Here is a 17,862-nt window from a genome sequence, read left to right on the forward strand (position 1 = left end):
GCTCACACCATCACGTTCTGTTAACAGATCATCCACTGCTCACACCATCACGCTGTTAACAGATCATCCACCAAGCCGGGCGATGGTGGCGCACGCCTTTAATCCCAGCACTCGGGAGGCAAAGGCAGGCGGATCTTTGTGAGTTCGAGACCAGTCTGGTCTACAAGAGCTAGTTCCAGGACAGGCTCCAAAGCCACAGAGAAACCCTGTCTCGAAAAACCAAAAAAAAAACAAAACAAAAAACCAGATCATCCACCGCTCACACCATCACGTTCTGTTAACAGATCATCCACTGCTCACACTATCACACTGTTAACAGATCACCCACTGCTCACACCAACATGCAGCAAAGATGTCTCGGTCTCCCAGACAACCCATGGGGATGCTCTTCTGATCTCTGCCTTCTGTTCCTATCCCTACTCCAGCTCACAAGTTTCAGTTTCGGGAATGCCAATGTGTCAGCTCAACGTGTGTGGGGAAACCTTCATGCTAGCCTTACTCATTCTGCCTTTTGAGTTTAAATGTCCTTTGGGGCTGTCAAGTAAAGGGACCTGCCACCACGCCTGAATTTAAATCCCGGTACCCATCAGGTAGAGAGAACCAACTCCTGTAAATAGTCCTCCAACTTCCATACCTGTGGATGCACCTACACAGACAAGCACATGCACGCGCGCGCACACACACACACACACACACACACACACACACACACACACACCCTTTCCTCTACGTAAGCCTTTATAAACACCATGGTCTAGATTAGGCCCTGGGGTCTTCTGTCCCACCATGCCCTGAATTCTTCTTCCATTACACTGTTAACAATTGAGGCTACTTTTGTATTTGTATATTTATATGCTTAACATCTGTCCCTTTGGCCAAAGTGTAACCCATCAAAGAATGATGCATTTCTCTTTGCCCATGGCCACGAGCACAGAATGAGGCATTAAAGAAAAAACAAGCCACAGAGGCACTGAACTTACTGCACAACTTGTTCTGGAACACAGAGGTCAAAGATTCGATCTGGCTGAAATTGGCCACCAAGAAGACGTGGTCCTTGTGGGGTTCACTCCCGATGGCCTTCAGTGTGTTCAGATCCACCTGACCCACGCCAATGGCAAAGATCAGGATGCCTGTGTCCCGGGCCTTTGCAGCCACCTCAGCCACCGAGTCCTGAGGCCTCCCGTCGGTCACAATCATCATGACCCGGGGCACATTCTCCCGCAAGGGCCGGGCCCCCTCTGCTTCTGAGAAGGCAATGTTGAGGGCATACTGGATGGCCAGTCCTGTCATGGTGCCTGTGGACAGATGCCTCATCCTCCTGACAGCTCTCTCCACCTCAGACTTCCTCTTGAAGGTCTTCAGGGAGAACTCATTCTTGACTGTGCTGCCGTACTGGAGCAGGCCTACTCGGGTGACATCAGGACCGATATCCAGGAACTGGAGGATATCCAGAATGAACTCCTTGACCTTTGAGTAGTCGTGGGCGTTGACACTTCGGGAGCTGTCAATGATGAACACCAGATCCGCCCGCTTATTCTCACAGGAGCTCTCTGGGGAAAGAGCAGAGGTCGCAAGCATCAGAGGGGAAGTGTTCGGATTTCCTTTTCTGTGTCTAATAAAACGCTGGCCCAAAAGTAACATGGGGATATTTGGCTTGCGGGTTATAGGTCAACGTCAAGGAAAGCCAAGGCAGAGACCGTGGAGAAACGCTACCCATTGGCTTGCATCCCCTGGCTTTCTTAGCTACTTTTCTTATTCAACTTGGGAACTGCCTGAAGTTGGCTGGGCCCTCCCACTACATCAGCATTTAAAAAAAAAAAAAAGTAAAAAAGTCCCCACAGACACACCCACAGACCAATCTGATGGAGACACATCCCTCAATTGAGTTTCTCTCTCCCCAGGTGTGTGTAAATTTGTGCCAAGCTTGCCAGAAACAGACCCGATGCAGATTGGTTCTTATGGAAAGTCCTGGGACTCAGGGTCACTTTTGGAATCCCCAAAATTTAGCTTTATTCTTACCAGGAAAGTTCTCAGGCAAATCTGGACATACTATATGATCACGACCCTTAGTTACAAACAGAATTTCTTTTTGCAAGGTAAGTCTATAAAGTCAACAATGCAATTTCAGTCAAACCCTTTATCAGAGTCAAAATTATTTTACTATCTGTGGCACAGTTCATAAGTTTGACAGCACTGCAAAGACTGGGAAATGCTTGAGAGGGTCCAGTATCAAATGGCTGGCCGTCTGTTCTGGAAGATGGAGCTAAGAAGGCAGTAAGACATGTTAAACTGAGCTTCTAACAACAGACTAAAGAGAAAGATCAGCAGTAGGTCTGGAGAGATGGCTCAGCAATGAAGAATTCTGGCTGTTCTTGTACAAGACCTGGGTTTAATTCCCAGCACCCACACATTGGCTGAGAACTGTTTGTAATTCTAATTCCAAGGGGATCTGAGACACTCTTCAGGCCTCCAAGGGCCAATGTATGCACATGATGCACAAGCATACATGCAGTCTAAACACACATAAAATAAAAAATAAACACATCTTTTTTTCCCCCAAAGAGAAAGAGAGAGAGAGAGAGAGAGAGAGAGAGAGAGAGAGAGAGAGAGAGAGAGAAAGAGAGAGAGAACTGACGTACAAGGGCTTTGGACAGATGAGGCATGAGCTGCCCCCCCTTGTGAATACAGAATGTCTGGCTTGAAAGAACACATGGACAGGGGCTCATGAGCAAAGCTTTAGCCAGGAGGAATGGTGGATAACAGAATAAGCATCTTTAGAACACAGGGGATACTAGGAACGAATGGTTTGGATTATGTGAGAATGTTCTGAAGCCAGCTCTAAAAGACCTTTCAACTGAGTCTCAGAAATCTGGTGGGGGGGGTCACAGATAGCATGACATCTTAGCATCATATGGTATAACGTCTCTTGTAGAGAAGTTGCATAACTGCAGTCAACGGAATCAGGGTTAGGGGATGCAGCGTGGTGGGAGAGCATGCGCCTAGCATGCATGAGCCCCCGAGTTAAATCCTCAGCATGGAAAGTCTGCCAGAGGTTCCAGGTGCATGACCCACACCACTGTTGGAATTTCTGAGAGACTAAGTGACAACCCGTTACTGTTTGGATACTGTTTTTCCCCAAAGGTTTACATGTCCAGACTTAACCCCCGTTGTGAAGCATGAGGAGAAGAGAAGCTTGGTGTAGCTATGGTGTCCAGAGGGTAGACCTGTGCTAGGAACTAGGATTGAGTGTGTCCTTGCACAGAGCCTCGGTGACTGGGCTCTGGCGACTTTTTAAGAGATCCAGAGGCACAATCTACATATACACTTCCTTATCTCAATGTCTCCTTGCGTTTAACAGCAAAAATGTCATTTTTTTGACTCACTGTACTTTGAGTCAAAATAACCCACTGTATTTTTATTTTACGTGTGTGCATGGGTTTGGGTTTGAGTGTGTGTGTGTGTGTGTGTGTGTGTGTGTGTGTGTGTGAACATGGAGGCCAGAGGCAGGCCCTTCTCTATTGCTTTCCACCTTACTTTGAAGCAGGTGTCTCACTGAACCAACAGAACAGACTGCTTATCCATTGGCCAGCCAACTCCAGGGATCCACTGGGGTTGCAGACATGTGTAGCCATGCCCAGCTTCGTATGTGGGTGCTGAGAACCCAAACAGGTTTTCATGCATTCGCAGCATGTCTTCCACCAATGGAGCCATCCCCTCAGCCACTTTATAAAGTCACAGCTACAGCTGTTTCCTTAGCTCAGAAGGAAATATACTGATTGATACACTGCCTTTAGGCCGGATAATCCTCCCCTCCCCACTTCTCTATGTCCTTCCCGGACTTCGCAGCTCAAGCAGGATTTGAAAGGGATTAGAGAAAAGATCCCAAGTGCTTGCCCTAAATCCCAACCACCACAGCTGCAAGAATGAGAGAGAAAGCCAAAAAATGAGACAGCGAAGCCAGTCATAAAAACGGGAAGTGGGAAGGCCTGTGAATTCGTCCTGCCCAGGCTAGCTCACCAGGTGGTGACTTGTCACGCAGAACTGGCATACACATCTCCTCGTTGCAGCCATTTGAGTCCAACAGTCTTCGAAGAGGGGGGTGGCCCCAACACCAGTAGTCTGGCAGGAAGCCACATACAACACATTCCCATATAACATCTGAACCCCGAGACTGGGAGCCCGGCGCAGATAAGGTGAGCTTCCCTAAACAGAGGCTCCACAAACTGCCTTTCGAACCCAGAAACAAGAGCAACAGAAACTTGACATTTGTAAGATGTTCTAAGCTGTTTTTCAGAGTGATTTCCACAGTAACCGAATTGCATTCTCAGAACAAGCCACGGAGAAGAGTTGCTAGAACTGTACCCATTGCAAAGATGAGCAAACAGAGGTGCTAAAAAATCTGCGAGCCTTTTATAACTCAAAAAAAGAGAAGACACAGGAGGGACACAAATACCCACCTCTCAGAGCAACTGTGAACAAGGAGCCAGCAGGTGAGCGCTGTAATGCAAACATTGCAGAATCCACTGCTCCCCCTCCATCCTTAGCCTTGCACTGAGCTCAAGGCTGGGCAGGAGCAGGGCTAGTGCTTATAGTTGCTCAGCTGGTACTAGATATAGGTACCTGAACACACACCCAAGGGAGGGGAGGGAACTAAACACCAGGTATGACCTGAGCCCCAAAGGCTGTCTGCCTAGGAAGCACCTATGCTCCTCATCTTCTTGAGGGGCCCCATGATCTAGCTTGTGGCCCTAGGCTGGAGCTAGACGCTGTCAGGATGGCTCAGGGCAGTCCCCCTCCAGAAGCCATACTTGTTTACCCGTTCTAAGTAAGTCTGGACTCATTTCTGGGATAACGGTCCCAGGGTCTCCACCTGCTGAGGAGATCGGCGAGTCGGGCTTAGACCTCACCACAGAGAGTCAAAGGGAGGAGAATCCATAGAGGACTAAATCCCAAAGCTCTCTTCTCCCAGAGACATTGGTAGCAAGGGTTTTTGCTCAAACTGAGATTTTTCTGTGAGTCTTACTCATAGCATCAACAACCCACCGAGCATCACTATTTGAAGGAAATCCTGAAAGGTCCTTGTGGAATTGTATACTAAACTGGAGTGGTTCCCATCAAAGAAAATGGGTAGTTTCCACAGTGCTTGGGACATTTAACAAAAATCCCACAATGGTCCAAACTGTGGCTAGAGATTCCAAGAGAGTTCACCGTAGCTCTGAGCTGAATTCATGTTCTAGCGATGCGATCTACCCTTGTGGATTCAGTGTGCCCCTAGAAGGCTAGTTCAGTGGTTCTCAAGCTTGACCATGCACCCCAATTCCCTGCAGGATATCTTAAAAGCTGAGGCCAGCGAGTCGCATCCTGAGAGCTGCTGACTCAGTGAGTTTGGGGAGGCATCTGAAAACTCGCCTTCCTAACAAGTTGAATGGTGATATTGATGTCACTGGTCCAGAGATCCTGGTCTGGGAAAGGCTAATCCAAGCAATGGATCAACCCTGGGAAGTTCTGATTTCACCGCTTCCTTGTGAGTCCCTCAAAGTGGGGCTCTGAAGCCCTGTGGTGGGAAATACAGTGAGCAATCCATCAACACCTGTAGAATCAAGTGGAATCTCGGGTGGTTAAAAGGAGCCTTCAGAGGAAGGAATTAATTCAGGGCAGTCAGGGCAAGGAAATAATAACAACACAAAGTCAGAAAGTTCTAGAAGAGGTGTGTATCCTGTTTGTGTGACTTAATTTTAGTTCCTACATCTTTGCTGTTAATCACAGTGTCACCATGGTTGAAGCCTCCTCCGTTCTCAGACTTTCAGACTACAAGCCAAAAGACCCCAGGGGTCTTGGCTTTACAGAAGGGGAAACTGAGGTTTACGGAAATGGTCTTCCCTCTGAGGGCTGTCATGCTCACACTACAGTCTGGCTGGAATAACAATGGTGTCTTTCCTTTAAGGTCCCCTTAAGACATCCCCAGTGCAGCAAACATGCAATTTGAGCAAATTTGCAATAAGAGCTTTGTAAATGCTTGAGAACACCGAGATACTTCCTGTGGGAAATCTGTAGCTTCTCCACAACAGCCAGCTGAGAGAAGTTTCCAGAGAAATGGACTCTCTTTTGGGTGATCCTCTCGTGTTAACTGCTGGTGCTGAGGAAGGATACCCCTTCTCCTCTGCCCCGGGAAAGACACACGGTGATCTTCCTCTTGGCCCCTCATGACAGGACACTCAGCCGCACTTGGATGGGGTTTTGTGAGTACATAATAAAATGTCATCCCTCTCGCCGTAAAGCAATGGTCTGGACTCTGTCAACAGCACTTCCAATCTTGTCATCTTGACTCAACGTCCTGGCATTGAGAAAATAGTCTCTTGTCCTTCCAGAGGGGAATGGGAGCCAGGAGGAGAATTTTAAGAACATTTCTACCCTGCAGGATGACAGTGTGCAACCTCACAATTATTTCCTCTCCTTGGGCTGCAGCTTTGTCATAGACTGACTCTGGTAAGGTCAATCACAGCATCCTAAATATTTGCTGCCGTCTGCCTGGAATGGGGCTGGAGGCGAATCTCTAGAAGAGTACAGTAATGTCATCTGGAGGGGATGCTGAGGTTCTCAGGGAAAGAACAGTTAGTCCTGTGATCTCAGGTCAAGTCCACGCTCTGTCACTTTCTGCCCAAATAGCCCTACATCTCTGTGAGTTCTTAGACCCTCTGCCTCTTATGAATATGTTCATGCATTTGTGAGTGTCTGTGTGTGTGCACATGTGTGTGCATGTGTTTGTGCACACGTTGTGCATATGTGTGCGTGGGCACGCGTGCATTTGTGCATGTGTGCATGCGTGTGTGCGTGTGTATGTATTGTGCGCGCGCCTGCATTTGTGTGTGTGTGCACGTATATGCATTGTGTGCATGTGTATGCGTGCACATGCTTGTGTGTGTGTGAGCCAGAGGACAATCTCGGCTCATTCTTCAGCACCATCTACCTTCATGTTTGTCTATGCTGTGCTTTGTTTCTCTCTCACCAGGGAAGCCAGACCTCCTGGCAGTGAGCCCCTGCGACCTACCTGTCCCTATCACCCCAGCAGGTCCTCGGGCTTGCACGATAAGCACCTTACCCACTGAGCATCTCCCAGGCCCAATCCTCAGTCTTGTGAGATCGAAAGAGAACATCACAGTAAGTTGTGGATCATGCTGAGCTGTCCGGCCTTGTTTGAAATGTTTTCCATGGGCTGCCCTATTTATTCCCTGGTCACCTTAGGAACTGGGTCATTTCTGTTTCCACTTTACGGATGAAGACACGTCTCCAGAGAGTCCAAAATCTGTTCATAATCTCCTTCCTGCCGAGGAAGCAGAGAAGCTGGATCTGGACTCTGTCTGGCTATGCTGGTGTGAGCGGCAGACTCAAACTCTAACCACCAAGCTGTACCCAGCCCATCCTATCCGCTTTCCATTCCCAGAATCCTCAGGGTCCACCAGGACTGCGCCTGCTCTCTGGGGTCAGTCCTTTCCCTTCCTGGAATGACAGCCTGAGCTCCAAGGCCCACACTTGCCTGCCATCTGTCCAGTGTGTGGTGTGTGTGTGTGTGTGTGTGTGTGCGTGTGTGTGTGCGTGTGTGTGTACGTGTGCGCATACACATGCATGCACATGTGTGCTATTTAATTAATAAAAGGATGAAAACAAACGCTTGCCTACCAGAATACGAGAAGCCCCGGGCTTTAGGCGGCTGGTAATTCACATCTACATTCACCTGACAAGACTTACTGAGCGTTCAGCGGGTGTGAGACCTCAGAAGAGACTGAGGGATGGGAAAGGGACGTGGAATGACAGATCACTGGTCTCACAGTGACTGCGGGGAGAGGAGGCTACGTAGCCGGGGACAAGAGAATGGATCTCAGAGGCTTGAGTCTTCCTATCAGCTCCCAGAAAAGTCCCACAGGCAGATGGTTTGTGGACACTAAGAGAACTGAACATTTTAACGATAGAAGAGAAAAAACTGTAATGGTTTCTGGGGCCCGGATCAAGTTAGAAACTGGACCGGGACTTCGAACAGCCTGAAGGCTGCTTGAAGATAGAGGTCATGACGTGTGAGACCAGGGAACACGTTTGCGCGTCTCATTACAGCCACTTTCAGCCACGCGATTTAACAGAGTTACTGTGTGGATCAGGACGGGGACGAAGGTTGACAAGGTGAGTCAGTGGTTTCCTCTGGCATCAGACCTGGGAAAGCAGGCAGTAGGGGAAGTGAAGGGTGAAGGAGCAGCAGGGGCGGCGAGATCAACGGATGGAGAGTCCAGATCAGGCCTCACAGTCGTTGGGCTGAAGTGTAGGTGTGGGCTGAGACCTAGAGAGCGGTTACTACAAGCAGGGGAGGAGATAAGAGATGCTAACACCTGAGCTCAGGATAGCCACGCCATTGAGCTCCTCGCGTCATGGCAAGAGTAACGCTGGAGACGGTGACCATGAGCTGAGTGTAACACTGGAGACCAGGATGGAGAAGTAACGGCTACAACCGCTCTAGTTCTAGAGTTATCAGAGGGGCTCTGAATTACTTAAGGCCAGTGAAACAATACCAGCCGCAATTTAAAATGTGACTAGAACATTATAGAGAAACAGAAGAGATTTTCTATGGAACACAGAGGAGGTGAGACGTGGGGGGAGGAGCTAGAGTGAAGACCACCATGCAAGCAATGCTGCCGCGCTCCTCACCCAGGCCACAGGTCACGTGTGGTTCTGTCTCCGTGTTCCCCTTCGGTGTGATTGATGTGCAGGCCTTACAGAGGGTTAAAAGGATATTCCGGAAATCATTTGACTCATCTTTGACTCTTGTCCCCAGTGTCACCTGACCTGTAGTTCCCACGTATCTAGGTCTTTATTAGAGTGCCATGGACCCTGGCCAGGCCTGGAAGACTTATAATCGACTCTTGTTTCCCCAGCTCCCTTGTTAGCCAGGAGCCAGCTGCTACATTACCTCAGATTAGACACTGTACAACGCCCGTGAGTCATGGCTTTCTCTGAACCCATCACTTCCATTCACATCTTCCAGATGTACCTTTGGGGATAGCCCGAACCCCTGAATCTGGTGCCTAGGACAACACTCCCGACTGATGGGCTCAGGACATCGCTTGGACTCATTGGCAAACCCTTTCTTCCTCAGTAATACTTTCCAAATACTTCTCCAAATTCAGGGGGAGAAACAGCTCTTGTGGTTCTCTGGGCACAGACTGGGGAAGAATCATGAATACATGAAGTAACAGAGTCAAGATCATGAGGTATTTCTAGAATAATGAGTCAGAACTAACATGATGAAACTTAACTGAAGTCAGTGCTACATACTTTACATAAGGTTCAAAATTCTTTGGATTGACAACTGGTCACAAGTTAAAATCAGGACCAGAATGGCAGGAAAATCTAAGCCACTGACTACATCACAGCCTTTATCCACAGCTCAAGCTCCTGGGCCTTAGCATCAAATGTCAGCTGTAGTAATATGAGCGGCGGGGCTGCATCCCCAGCACCCTGGGCCACCTGGCTAGCTTATGCCCCAAAATAATTACACGGACACTGTATTCTTTTAAGCACTGCTTGGCCCATTTCTATCTAGCCTCTTCTAGGCTAATTCTCACATATTAATTTAGCCCATTTCTAATCATCTGTGTTGCACCCCAAGGTGCGCTTACCGGGAAGATTCTAGCCTATGTCCATCCTGGGTCGGAGCTTCATCGCGTGTGCCTCAGAGAGCAGAGCTCTCGCCTCTGCCCGCAAGAGTGGAGCATTGAGTCTCTCTGAGGCGTCTGCCCCCCGAGAGGAGAGCTGTCGAGTCTGACCTCACTTCCTCTTCCTCCCAGCATTCTGTTCTGTTTACTCCTCCCACTTATGTTTTAACCTATCAGGGCAAGCAGCTTCTTTATTTAATTAACCAATGACCTTCCTCCATCACTTCCCCTTTTTCTGTTTAAACAAAAAAAGGAAGGCTTTAACTTTAACATAGCAAAATTACATATAACAAAAGTTATTAAGCAAGAATTACAGTTACAATATTTATATCTACCTTATCTTTTATCATAACAATGGAAAACTATAACTAACCATTCTTCAAGTTTATCAAAGACTCCAGAAGAATATAATATTACCTAAGCAAACAAAAAGTAAGCAGCTCCTCCAAGATCAATGATGTTTGCAGGATGCTAAACATAGGAACGTTAGTGTCTCCAACTATCCCACTATGCCCTATCCTCCGTCTTCTACCCTACGGCGTCTGTCTGTCTGTCTGTGTTTCTCTGTATACTAATCCCTCTGCTACAGATGCCCTCAGTCCTGGGGTCTCTTATGTTGAACCCTTTCCCCCATGTTTCATGCATGAAGCTATGTAGTCACATGCATCATCTTCTATGAATCCTGGGACTCAGCAGAGTTCCGGGTCCCCCGAGGCTCTTCTCTGAATCTCTGTGTACATGGAAGCAAAAGGAGTGGAAAGGAAGCAAAAAGAGAAGTTTGGGTAGCCCTCCATGAGCGTGGATGGATGGAGACGCTGATCTGGAGCTACAATGAGGGACAGCTATAGCAGGAAGCCACAGTGGTTGGATGATGTTCGAAACACTCGGCAAGCATGTTTAAAACGCTGAGTCCAAAGCGTGATGAGTCAGATTCTTTCCGGATGAGGAATCTGCACTTGTTCCAGGTGGTTCTTGGGCACAAGCCTGAGAACTCTGTCTCTAGGGACACGTGGGTGTGAGAGGCTGTCTGCCAAGAGCCTAGAAGAAGGGATGGCAGCAGAGTACTCTATGCCTGAGCCCCAGCAACCACTCCCCACCAGGAGTGGCCTTAGAAACACAGTGACCCCATACCCTGGATGGTTCCTACATGTCTTCATGCAGATACTGTTCCATGGCTGCATCATGTGTGTGACCGCTATGCCTTAGTTTTCAGTTAGAACCAGACAATAAAGAAGGTAGGCCTGATGGAGGAAGGTCATTGGTTGATTAAATAAGCTGCTTGCCCTGATAGGTTAGAACGTAGGTGGGAGGAGTGAATGGAGCAGAACGCTGGGCGGAAGAGGAAGTGAGCTCAGAGACTCGACAGCTCTCCTCGAGGGGGCAGACGCCTCAGAGAGACAAGATGCTCCACTCTTGGGGGCAGAGGCAAGAGCTCTGCTCTCTGAAGCACACGTGATGAAGCTCCGACCCAGGATGGACGTAGGCTAGAATCTTCCCGGTAAGCGCACCTTGGGGTGCTACACACAGATGATTAGAAATGGGCTAGTCCAGGTGCGAGAGTTAGCCTAGAAGAGGCTAGATAGAAATGGCCAAACAGTGATTAAATGAATGCAATGTCTGTGTAATTATTTTGGGGCATAAGCTAGCCAAGCGGCTGGGATGCTGGGGACGCAGCCCCGCTGCTCCTATTTCAACATAGGCCCATTGTAACTAAGGAAGGAGAGGTTCCATAGCAAGTCCATGGGGCTGATGGGAGACGGTGAAAAGGAATTAAAAACCCATCAGCCTGACTCCACCACTCACATTTCTGGGCACTGTTCCACAGTGGGTAACTACCGTGTAGTTTCCTTTCGTCAGAACAAGTGTCCCACAGACAAGGCACCTCACCTCTTAGTCACCAGATAACACACTAATGTGCTCACACCTTAGACCCGAAGGAGAACCAGAAGATAAGGTACAACTCAAGACATTTGCCTTTCGAGTATCCCAACTTCACACCTGCTGTGCAAAGACAGGTGCTTCCATTGCTGGGTCGCGATGGCGAGTGAGTGGTGGCACTTACTGTCCAGTGTCCTCCCACAAACATGACGTTTGCTGGCCCAGAAGCCCAACAAGTCAGACAGCACCTTGACATCACAGCTGGACTGTGTTGTTCTTCATTTCATGAGAGCCTAGCTCAGAGGTGTACACAGGGAGTGACGAACAGAAGCCATCAGGGCAAAAGAGAGTGCCAGGTGCTGTGGGGAGATCACCATTCTAAGAGAGAGCCCCTAGCCCCAGGAGACTACGGGGCTTACCAATGCAAGTAAAGTGGACAGGCACCTGCAGCGCAAGGCGGGGTGAGGTGAGCTATCACTCAAGTGATATATAGTGTGTATTTCACAAGAGAGCCTCACCCTAATCACAAACAACAGTACCTAGACATCAGACGTCCAACTGAAAGACTCAGGGAGTATTTCATGGACCCGTGACAAACACACAGCACACACACTCTCAGGACCCACCACGGAGAATAAGTCACAGTGTATGTCAAGACAGAGACGGTGATCATGGCCGTCTCTCCACACCTAAGCGGGCTAAGATAAAAAAGAAGAGGATGGCAGAAAGGAGGGAAAATACAGTAGCTAGACTTTGTGTTCCATCAGACATGCCAGAGACACCATTGAACTTACTATGGACCGTGGCATCCCTCAGGAATTCCCAGGACACTGTCTAAATGCCAACCTGCACATTCTTCCTAACACCTACAAGTAAAACCGGCTTCGGGATTGTGTGCGCGCGCGTTAACCCAGAAAGGCGTGTACAGAAGGACAAATGTACTGAGACGGACACCGTTGGATGAATTCTTCCCAACCTTGAGGCACACACAGGAGTGTCCTGGCAAAGCACACGTGTTTCTTTCTCCGTTATTTTACAAAGATTCTAACGAGCGGGCGTCTTTACATAGCAATCTGCTCAATAAGGTAGAGTCAGGGCAGGGGCCCCCTGAGGGACCCCAGCTGACCCTAGCTCCAATGTCAGTTGTTCCCATCAACTGTCATAAATTCCTTCAGGAACACAGCTCTCTAAGGCCCTCAGGGAATATGCACCAAGGAGCCAGAAAAAGGAAAGGGGGGGGATGCCACATCACACCAGTCTCCTCTGGTAGCTGTTACAGGAGCTGAAGGGCTGCATCGTATGAAGCTCAACTGTAGTTTCCAGAACCCTGGATGAGTTTCTGGACAGAAGAGCCAAAGAAAAGGCTGCCCCCGTTTAGCCCTGGAGAAAACAGTTTCCAGTGACTTGAAATTTCCTTGCAAGGTAAAGCAGTTTGCTCAAACCTCACTAAGAAATGCCCAACGCGCCTTTCAGCTTGCTGCAAAACTCTCCTGTAACTGATAAAGACTACCAACAAGTCCCAACGTAGTCAACGGGCCTTTAAAAAAAAACAGTATTATTACCAAACACTCTGGCCATTTTTCTTGCTTTCTCCAATCGAGAAGTAGCACCATCTTCAAGTACAGCGCACACATGCACACACATGATCTGAGACTGCATGCGAGGCACTTCCTGGGGAACAGCCATGTGGCCTCTGCTCCCCATAAAGCATGAAACAGCATAGGCAGCCGTCCAAAGCAAGCTGGCGTTGACCCACGGGGGCATTCAGACTGACGGACTTGAGCGGTTGCTTCATCTGCTTTCTCAGAGCTCAGCAGATGGAAGCCAGGAGGGCGAGGCCCCGGATATCATCCTCATGGCATGGGGTCCCGGTATCTCTTCCCTGGAGTAGAGATGAGTTAAATGGCAGGGAATGCATTTCTGAAGTCTGCATCTCGGAAGCAGCAAGAGAGACACTTTCTCGTTTCCATTTGGTTGAATTATACAAACACAGGAACTCCTTGTTTGCTCCAGGTTCTGAAGACACCATATAACAGCCTCACCAAGATGCCTCACAGAGAAGGAGCATTTGGAAGGTTTACAAAAGGCATGAACAGCTAGAACCTCTGCACCACACTGAGTTGGGGGCTGGGGGCGGGGTCCCCTGAACAGCGTGATATTGCATTATAATTTTATGGTCTGATAGAGTGGGTGAGGCCAGGGTTAAGTAGACATTTTAGGGCAGTAGGAGCACAGGCTTAGAGCCAGACTCCATTGCAGGTAGAGTTTTGGATAAGAACGAGCCAAACCACTTGTAGACACTGTCACGGAGGATGTGAGACAGAGGTTGTCTCTGCTAGCCTTCAAAGCTGTAGAAGACAGCGAGCTACAGCGGCAGACATGGAGTCCCAGGGTCAGCTCACCAGCATCCTGGTCAATGATGGTGCGGTAGTATCCAGAGGCCATAGATGTGTGTTTGCGGTGAACTCCACGCCCCCTTGCTCTAACAGCCATGCAGGCAGTTCACGTCCTATACTGAATCTCTTTCTACTTGGTACGTATTACACTCTGCTTCCCTGAACTGGCTCTCATGCTTTCTCAATAGTTACCTCTGGTCCTTAACGCCTTGTCCATCCGCACAGTTCTCCAGAGGAGGGCTCCAATTTCTCGGGGCAGAATAATACAACTGAGCATGCTCAGTACTGTTGGAACTCCAACTCCCCAGGCTTTGTGGAAACAAGCTAACCTTCTTCTGGTCACCTTACACTTCCGCACACCCATCTTCTACAGCTTCCTACAGTGACCCCTAACTCTCTGTGTTCATTCTCTAACTTGTCTGAAAATTGTCCTCTCTCCACTTAGGCATAACGCTTTGTTTCTTCCGTTCCTACTTCACTTGGCTTCAGTCTCAACCGCCTAAACACACTGGGACAGTAATTACTCAAAAGGAAAACTATTGGGCAAGCAATTTGTTTCCTCGCTGCTCGCAAGGCTTTAGCAAATGCTCTTCTCCAGCTGCTGTCGCTGACTCTATCGAGATCGCTGCCCAATGTGAGGGTTGCCATGGAAGCCAGGAATAACACGCTGGGAATCCACACCACACAGATCTGGTGTCTTTGGTTTCTAGGTTGTTTTACAAAAAGCCTTTCTTGTAGCTGATCATTAACAGGAGTGACTAATAAATAAGATAGCAGGCTAATGAGCTGGCAAGGTGTCTCTTCAAGGCTCAGAATCATCAAGCACGTGGGACTTGTACATTTCAAAGTCAAAGGGGGACTTTGAATGTTTCCATTCTTCCGACAGAGAGGGCAGGTCCTGCTGTGTTGGAGTGCAACAGCCTCCAGACTCCTAGCCTGGCCCTGGCCCCAAACCACACTTCTCCACCAGGGGGAAGTTGTTGGGTCGGTATAATCTTCAGTTTTCTTTTCTGCAAAATGCAGACAATAAGTTGTCATGTGGACTGAACGAGAGACTGTGTGTTAAGGACTTAGAACGGCACTGGACACAGAGTCAGAATCATGATAATTTTTGCTATTTGTAGCCATTAGAATACTAACTTACCTTTAGTATTCTCACCTAGTTCTGTGGCAGTGGTGTATGGGAGAGGCTGCCACGCTGAAAATCCAGAGACTTGCATCCTAAGTCCAGCGAGGGGACACTAGCCATATAATACTTTCCTTTTTTACTGCATCATTTTCTGTCTCTACCTTTTAGCCTTTCCTGTGAAATGAGTGTGTTGGATGAAATGGTCTGTCTTGGTTCGTTCTCAGCTCTAGTGTGCTATAGTTTTTAATAAAAGAAATCAAGTGAAGACTGTTCTCTGGCCCTTTACACATGGTTCTAGCCTATGATAGCTAACATTTCTGGACCAACAGAATGCACTAGGGATTCCCATGGCCTCTCATGGCCTAGTGCCCACACAAATCGTGTCTTTCCATAGGCCCCTACTGGCTCTGAGCCCAAACTATCCAAAGCCAACATTTGTATTGCTTCCCTCAGCCCTTCCCAAACTTAAACTCTTGGTACATTTGATCACCCAGATCCTCCTTTGAAGTTTGGACTTATTTGCTCGCTGTAGGACTTATGAGACCTTCTCCCTCCTCTCTCCTTCCTCCCCGGCCCCAGGAAACTCTGAGCAACCAAAATACACACACTGTCTGCCTTTCATCATGCCCTACCTCCTTGGATATATGAAAAAAGACTTTTCTCAACCTGAGTTCCTCATTTCTGGATTTTGAAAAAACTTACTCAAATTGGTTTCACCCCTTGGTTAAATTATACCAGCTTCAGACTGGCTTCCCTTCTGTAGCCCCAGATGTTGCCTAGGCAACTGGAGGGGAGGTTGGGCCAGCTTTAAAGACTCAAAGCTGCAACTGGACATTGATAAGTACCACTCTGCTGAAGTTAGGGAAGTCAAAGGGCGACATATATTTCTTCCACAATCCAGGAGAGTGGGGAGTACAGTGACTTCCCAGGAGATAACTGAAACTTTTAAGAAATTCAGTGTTGAAATCCTAACCCCCACTACTTCAGAAGGAAACCATATTCAAAAATAAGATCTAAGAGGTTATTAAAAGCTAGGGGTGGTCACTCACAATTATAATCCCAGAACTGGAATGGAAGTGGAAGGATTAAAATTCAGGGTCATTCTCAGCAACATAGTGTTTGAGGTCAGCCTGGGCTGTATGAAATCTTATCTCAGAAAACAAACCAAAAAAAAAACGTTATGAAGAATTGGGTGTGATGGTTCACACCTGCACCCCTAGCACTGTGGAAGTTGAGGCAAGAGGAGTATCCCAAATATGAAGCCAGTCCAGACTATGCCCTGAGTTCCAGCCAGCCTGTGCTACAAAGTGAGACTTCTTTAAAATAGATGTTAGATAGATGATAGATAGATAGATAGATAGATAGATAGATGATAGATAGATAGATGATAGTCAGACAGAGTTATTAACTTAAAATGGGGTCATGAATGTGACTGTTCATTTTTTTTTTTAGATTTATTTATTGTGTATACAACATCTGCCTGCATGTATCCCTGCAGGCCAGAAGAGGGCACCAGATCTTATTACAGATGGTTGTGAGCCACCATGTGGTTGCTGGGAATTGAACTCAGGACCTCTGGAAGAACAGTCAGTGCTCTTAACCTCTGAGCCATCTCTCAGCCCCGACTGTTTATGTTTTTAAAGGAAGAAATCTGGATCCAGAAAGGTCCATGAAAAGAGACCATGTAAAGACACAGGAGTGGAGGTAACTATCCACAAGCCCAGGTCAGAAAGCTCAGAAGAAACCAGACTACCAACACCTTAACTGAGCCCTCCAGCCTTCCGAATTAGGGAACAGTGCATTTGTGTTGCTTAAAACCCCAGTCTGTGGGACTCCTCTGGAAGCTCCAACAACCTGACACACCACTCCAGTCTCTATGCTATTGTTTCAAGAACACAGTAATATTTATAGGCCAATTGTTTGTGTAACGTCTAAAACAAGCTATTTTTTTTGCTTTTTTCCATAATACTCATTAAATATTTAGATATGATTTTAAAAAGCAAAGATGATAACCTTTATATAAACACTTTGGAAGAATATGAAATATTGTTTTATGAAAGAAATTGTGGTATACGGGCATCATAAATTGAACTCAGAGGATTTGCTTAAGAAGGGAGAACACAGGGGCTGGAGAGATGGCTCAGCGGTTAAGAGCATTGCCTGCTCTTCCAAAGGTTCTGAGTTCAATTCCCAGCAACCACATGGTGGTTCACAACCATCTGTAATGAAGTCTGGTGCCCTCTTCTGGCCTGTAGACACACACGCAGACAGAATATTAAATACATAATAAATAAATAAATAAATAAATAAATATTAAAAAAAGAAGGGAGAACACAGAGGAAGGGTGAGAAGTGGGGGTGATTTAAAGGGAATTAAAAAGAGGGATGGGTGAATATCATCAAAATACATTGCATAAAGTTCTCAAAAAAGGAGTAAAACTTTTTGAAAAGAATGGAATTATGACATCCAAAGGAAAATAGATAGAAATGGAGTTTTAAAAATTGAAATAACAGACCAATACCACATTTTCCCTCATATGCACAAAAGTCTAGATTTAAATTTATGATTATGTATGTGGTGTGTGCATGAGTGTGTTTAAGATAAGACAATAAAGAGGGGAGACAGGAGGAAGAGGTGGGAAGGAAGGGTGAGGGGGACAAGGGAGAAAATAATGAGCCGGAGTCATCATGAGAGCAGGAGGGGCTATGATGGGGAGGAGGGGGAGCAGCACGAAGGGAGAGTCATCATGAGAGGAGGAGGA

The 17,862-nt window shown here is 47.5% G+C and overlaps 1 protein-coding gene across 3 annotated transcripts in view; it reads right to left on the minus strand.

The window, feature by feature from the left end:
* The window catches only part of Matn2 (matrilin 2), a 115,701-nt gene that overhangs the window by 73,705 nt on the left and 24,134 nt on the right, over nucleotides 1-17,862 (minus strand). For all 3 annotated transcript variants that reach the window (XM_026789780.1, XM_026789779.1, XM_005368141.3), the window contains exon 3: nucleotides 981-1,550. In XM_026789780.1, coding sequence (XP_026645581.1) covers nucleotides 981-1,550 — 570 coding nt within the window. The remainder of the gene's footprint in view (nucleotides 1-980; nucleotides 1,551-17,862) is intronic.

This window comes from Microtus ochrogaster, unplaced genomic scaffold (assembly GCF_000317375.1).
Source record: "Microtus ochrogaster isolate Prairie Vole_2 unplaced genomic scaffold, MicOch1.0 UNK29, whole genome shotgun sequence".
NCBI classification, from domain to species: Eukaryota; Metazoa; Chordata; class Mammalia; order Rodentia; family Cricetidae; genus Microtus; species Microtus ochrogaster.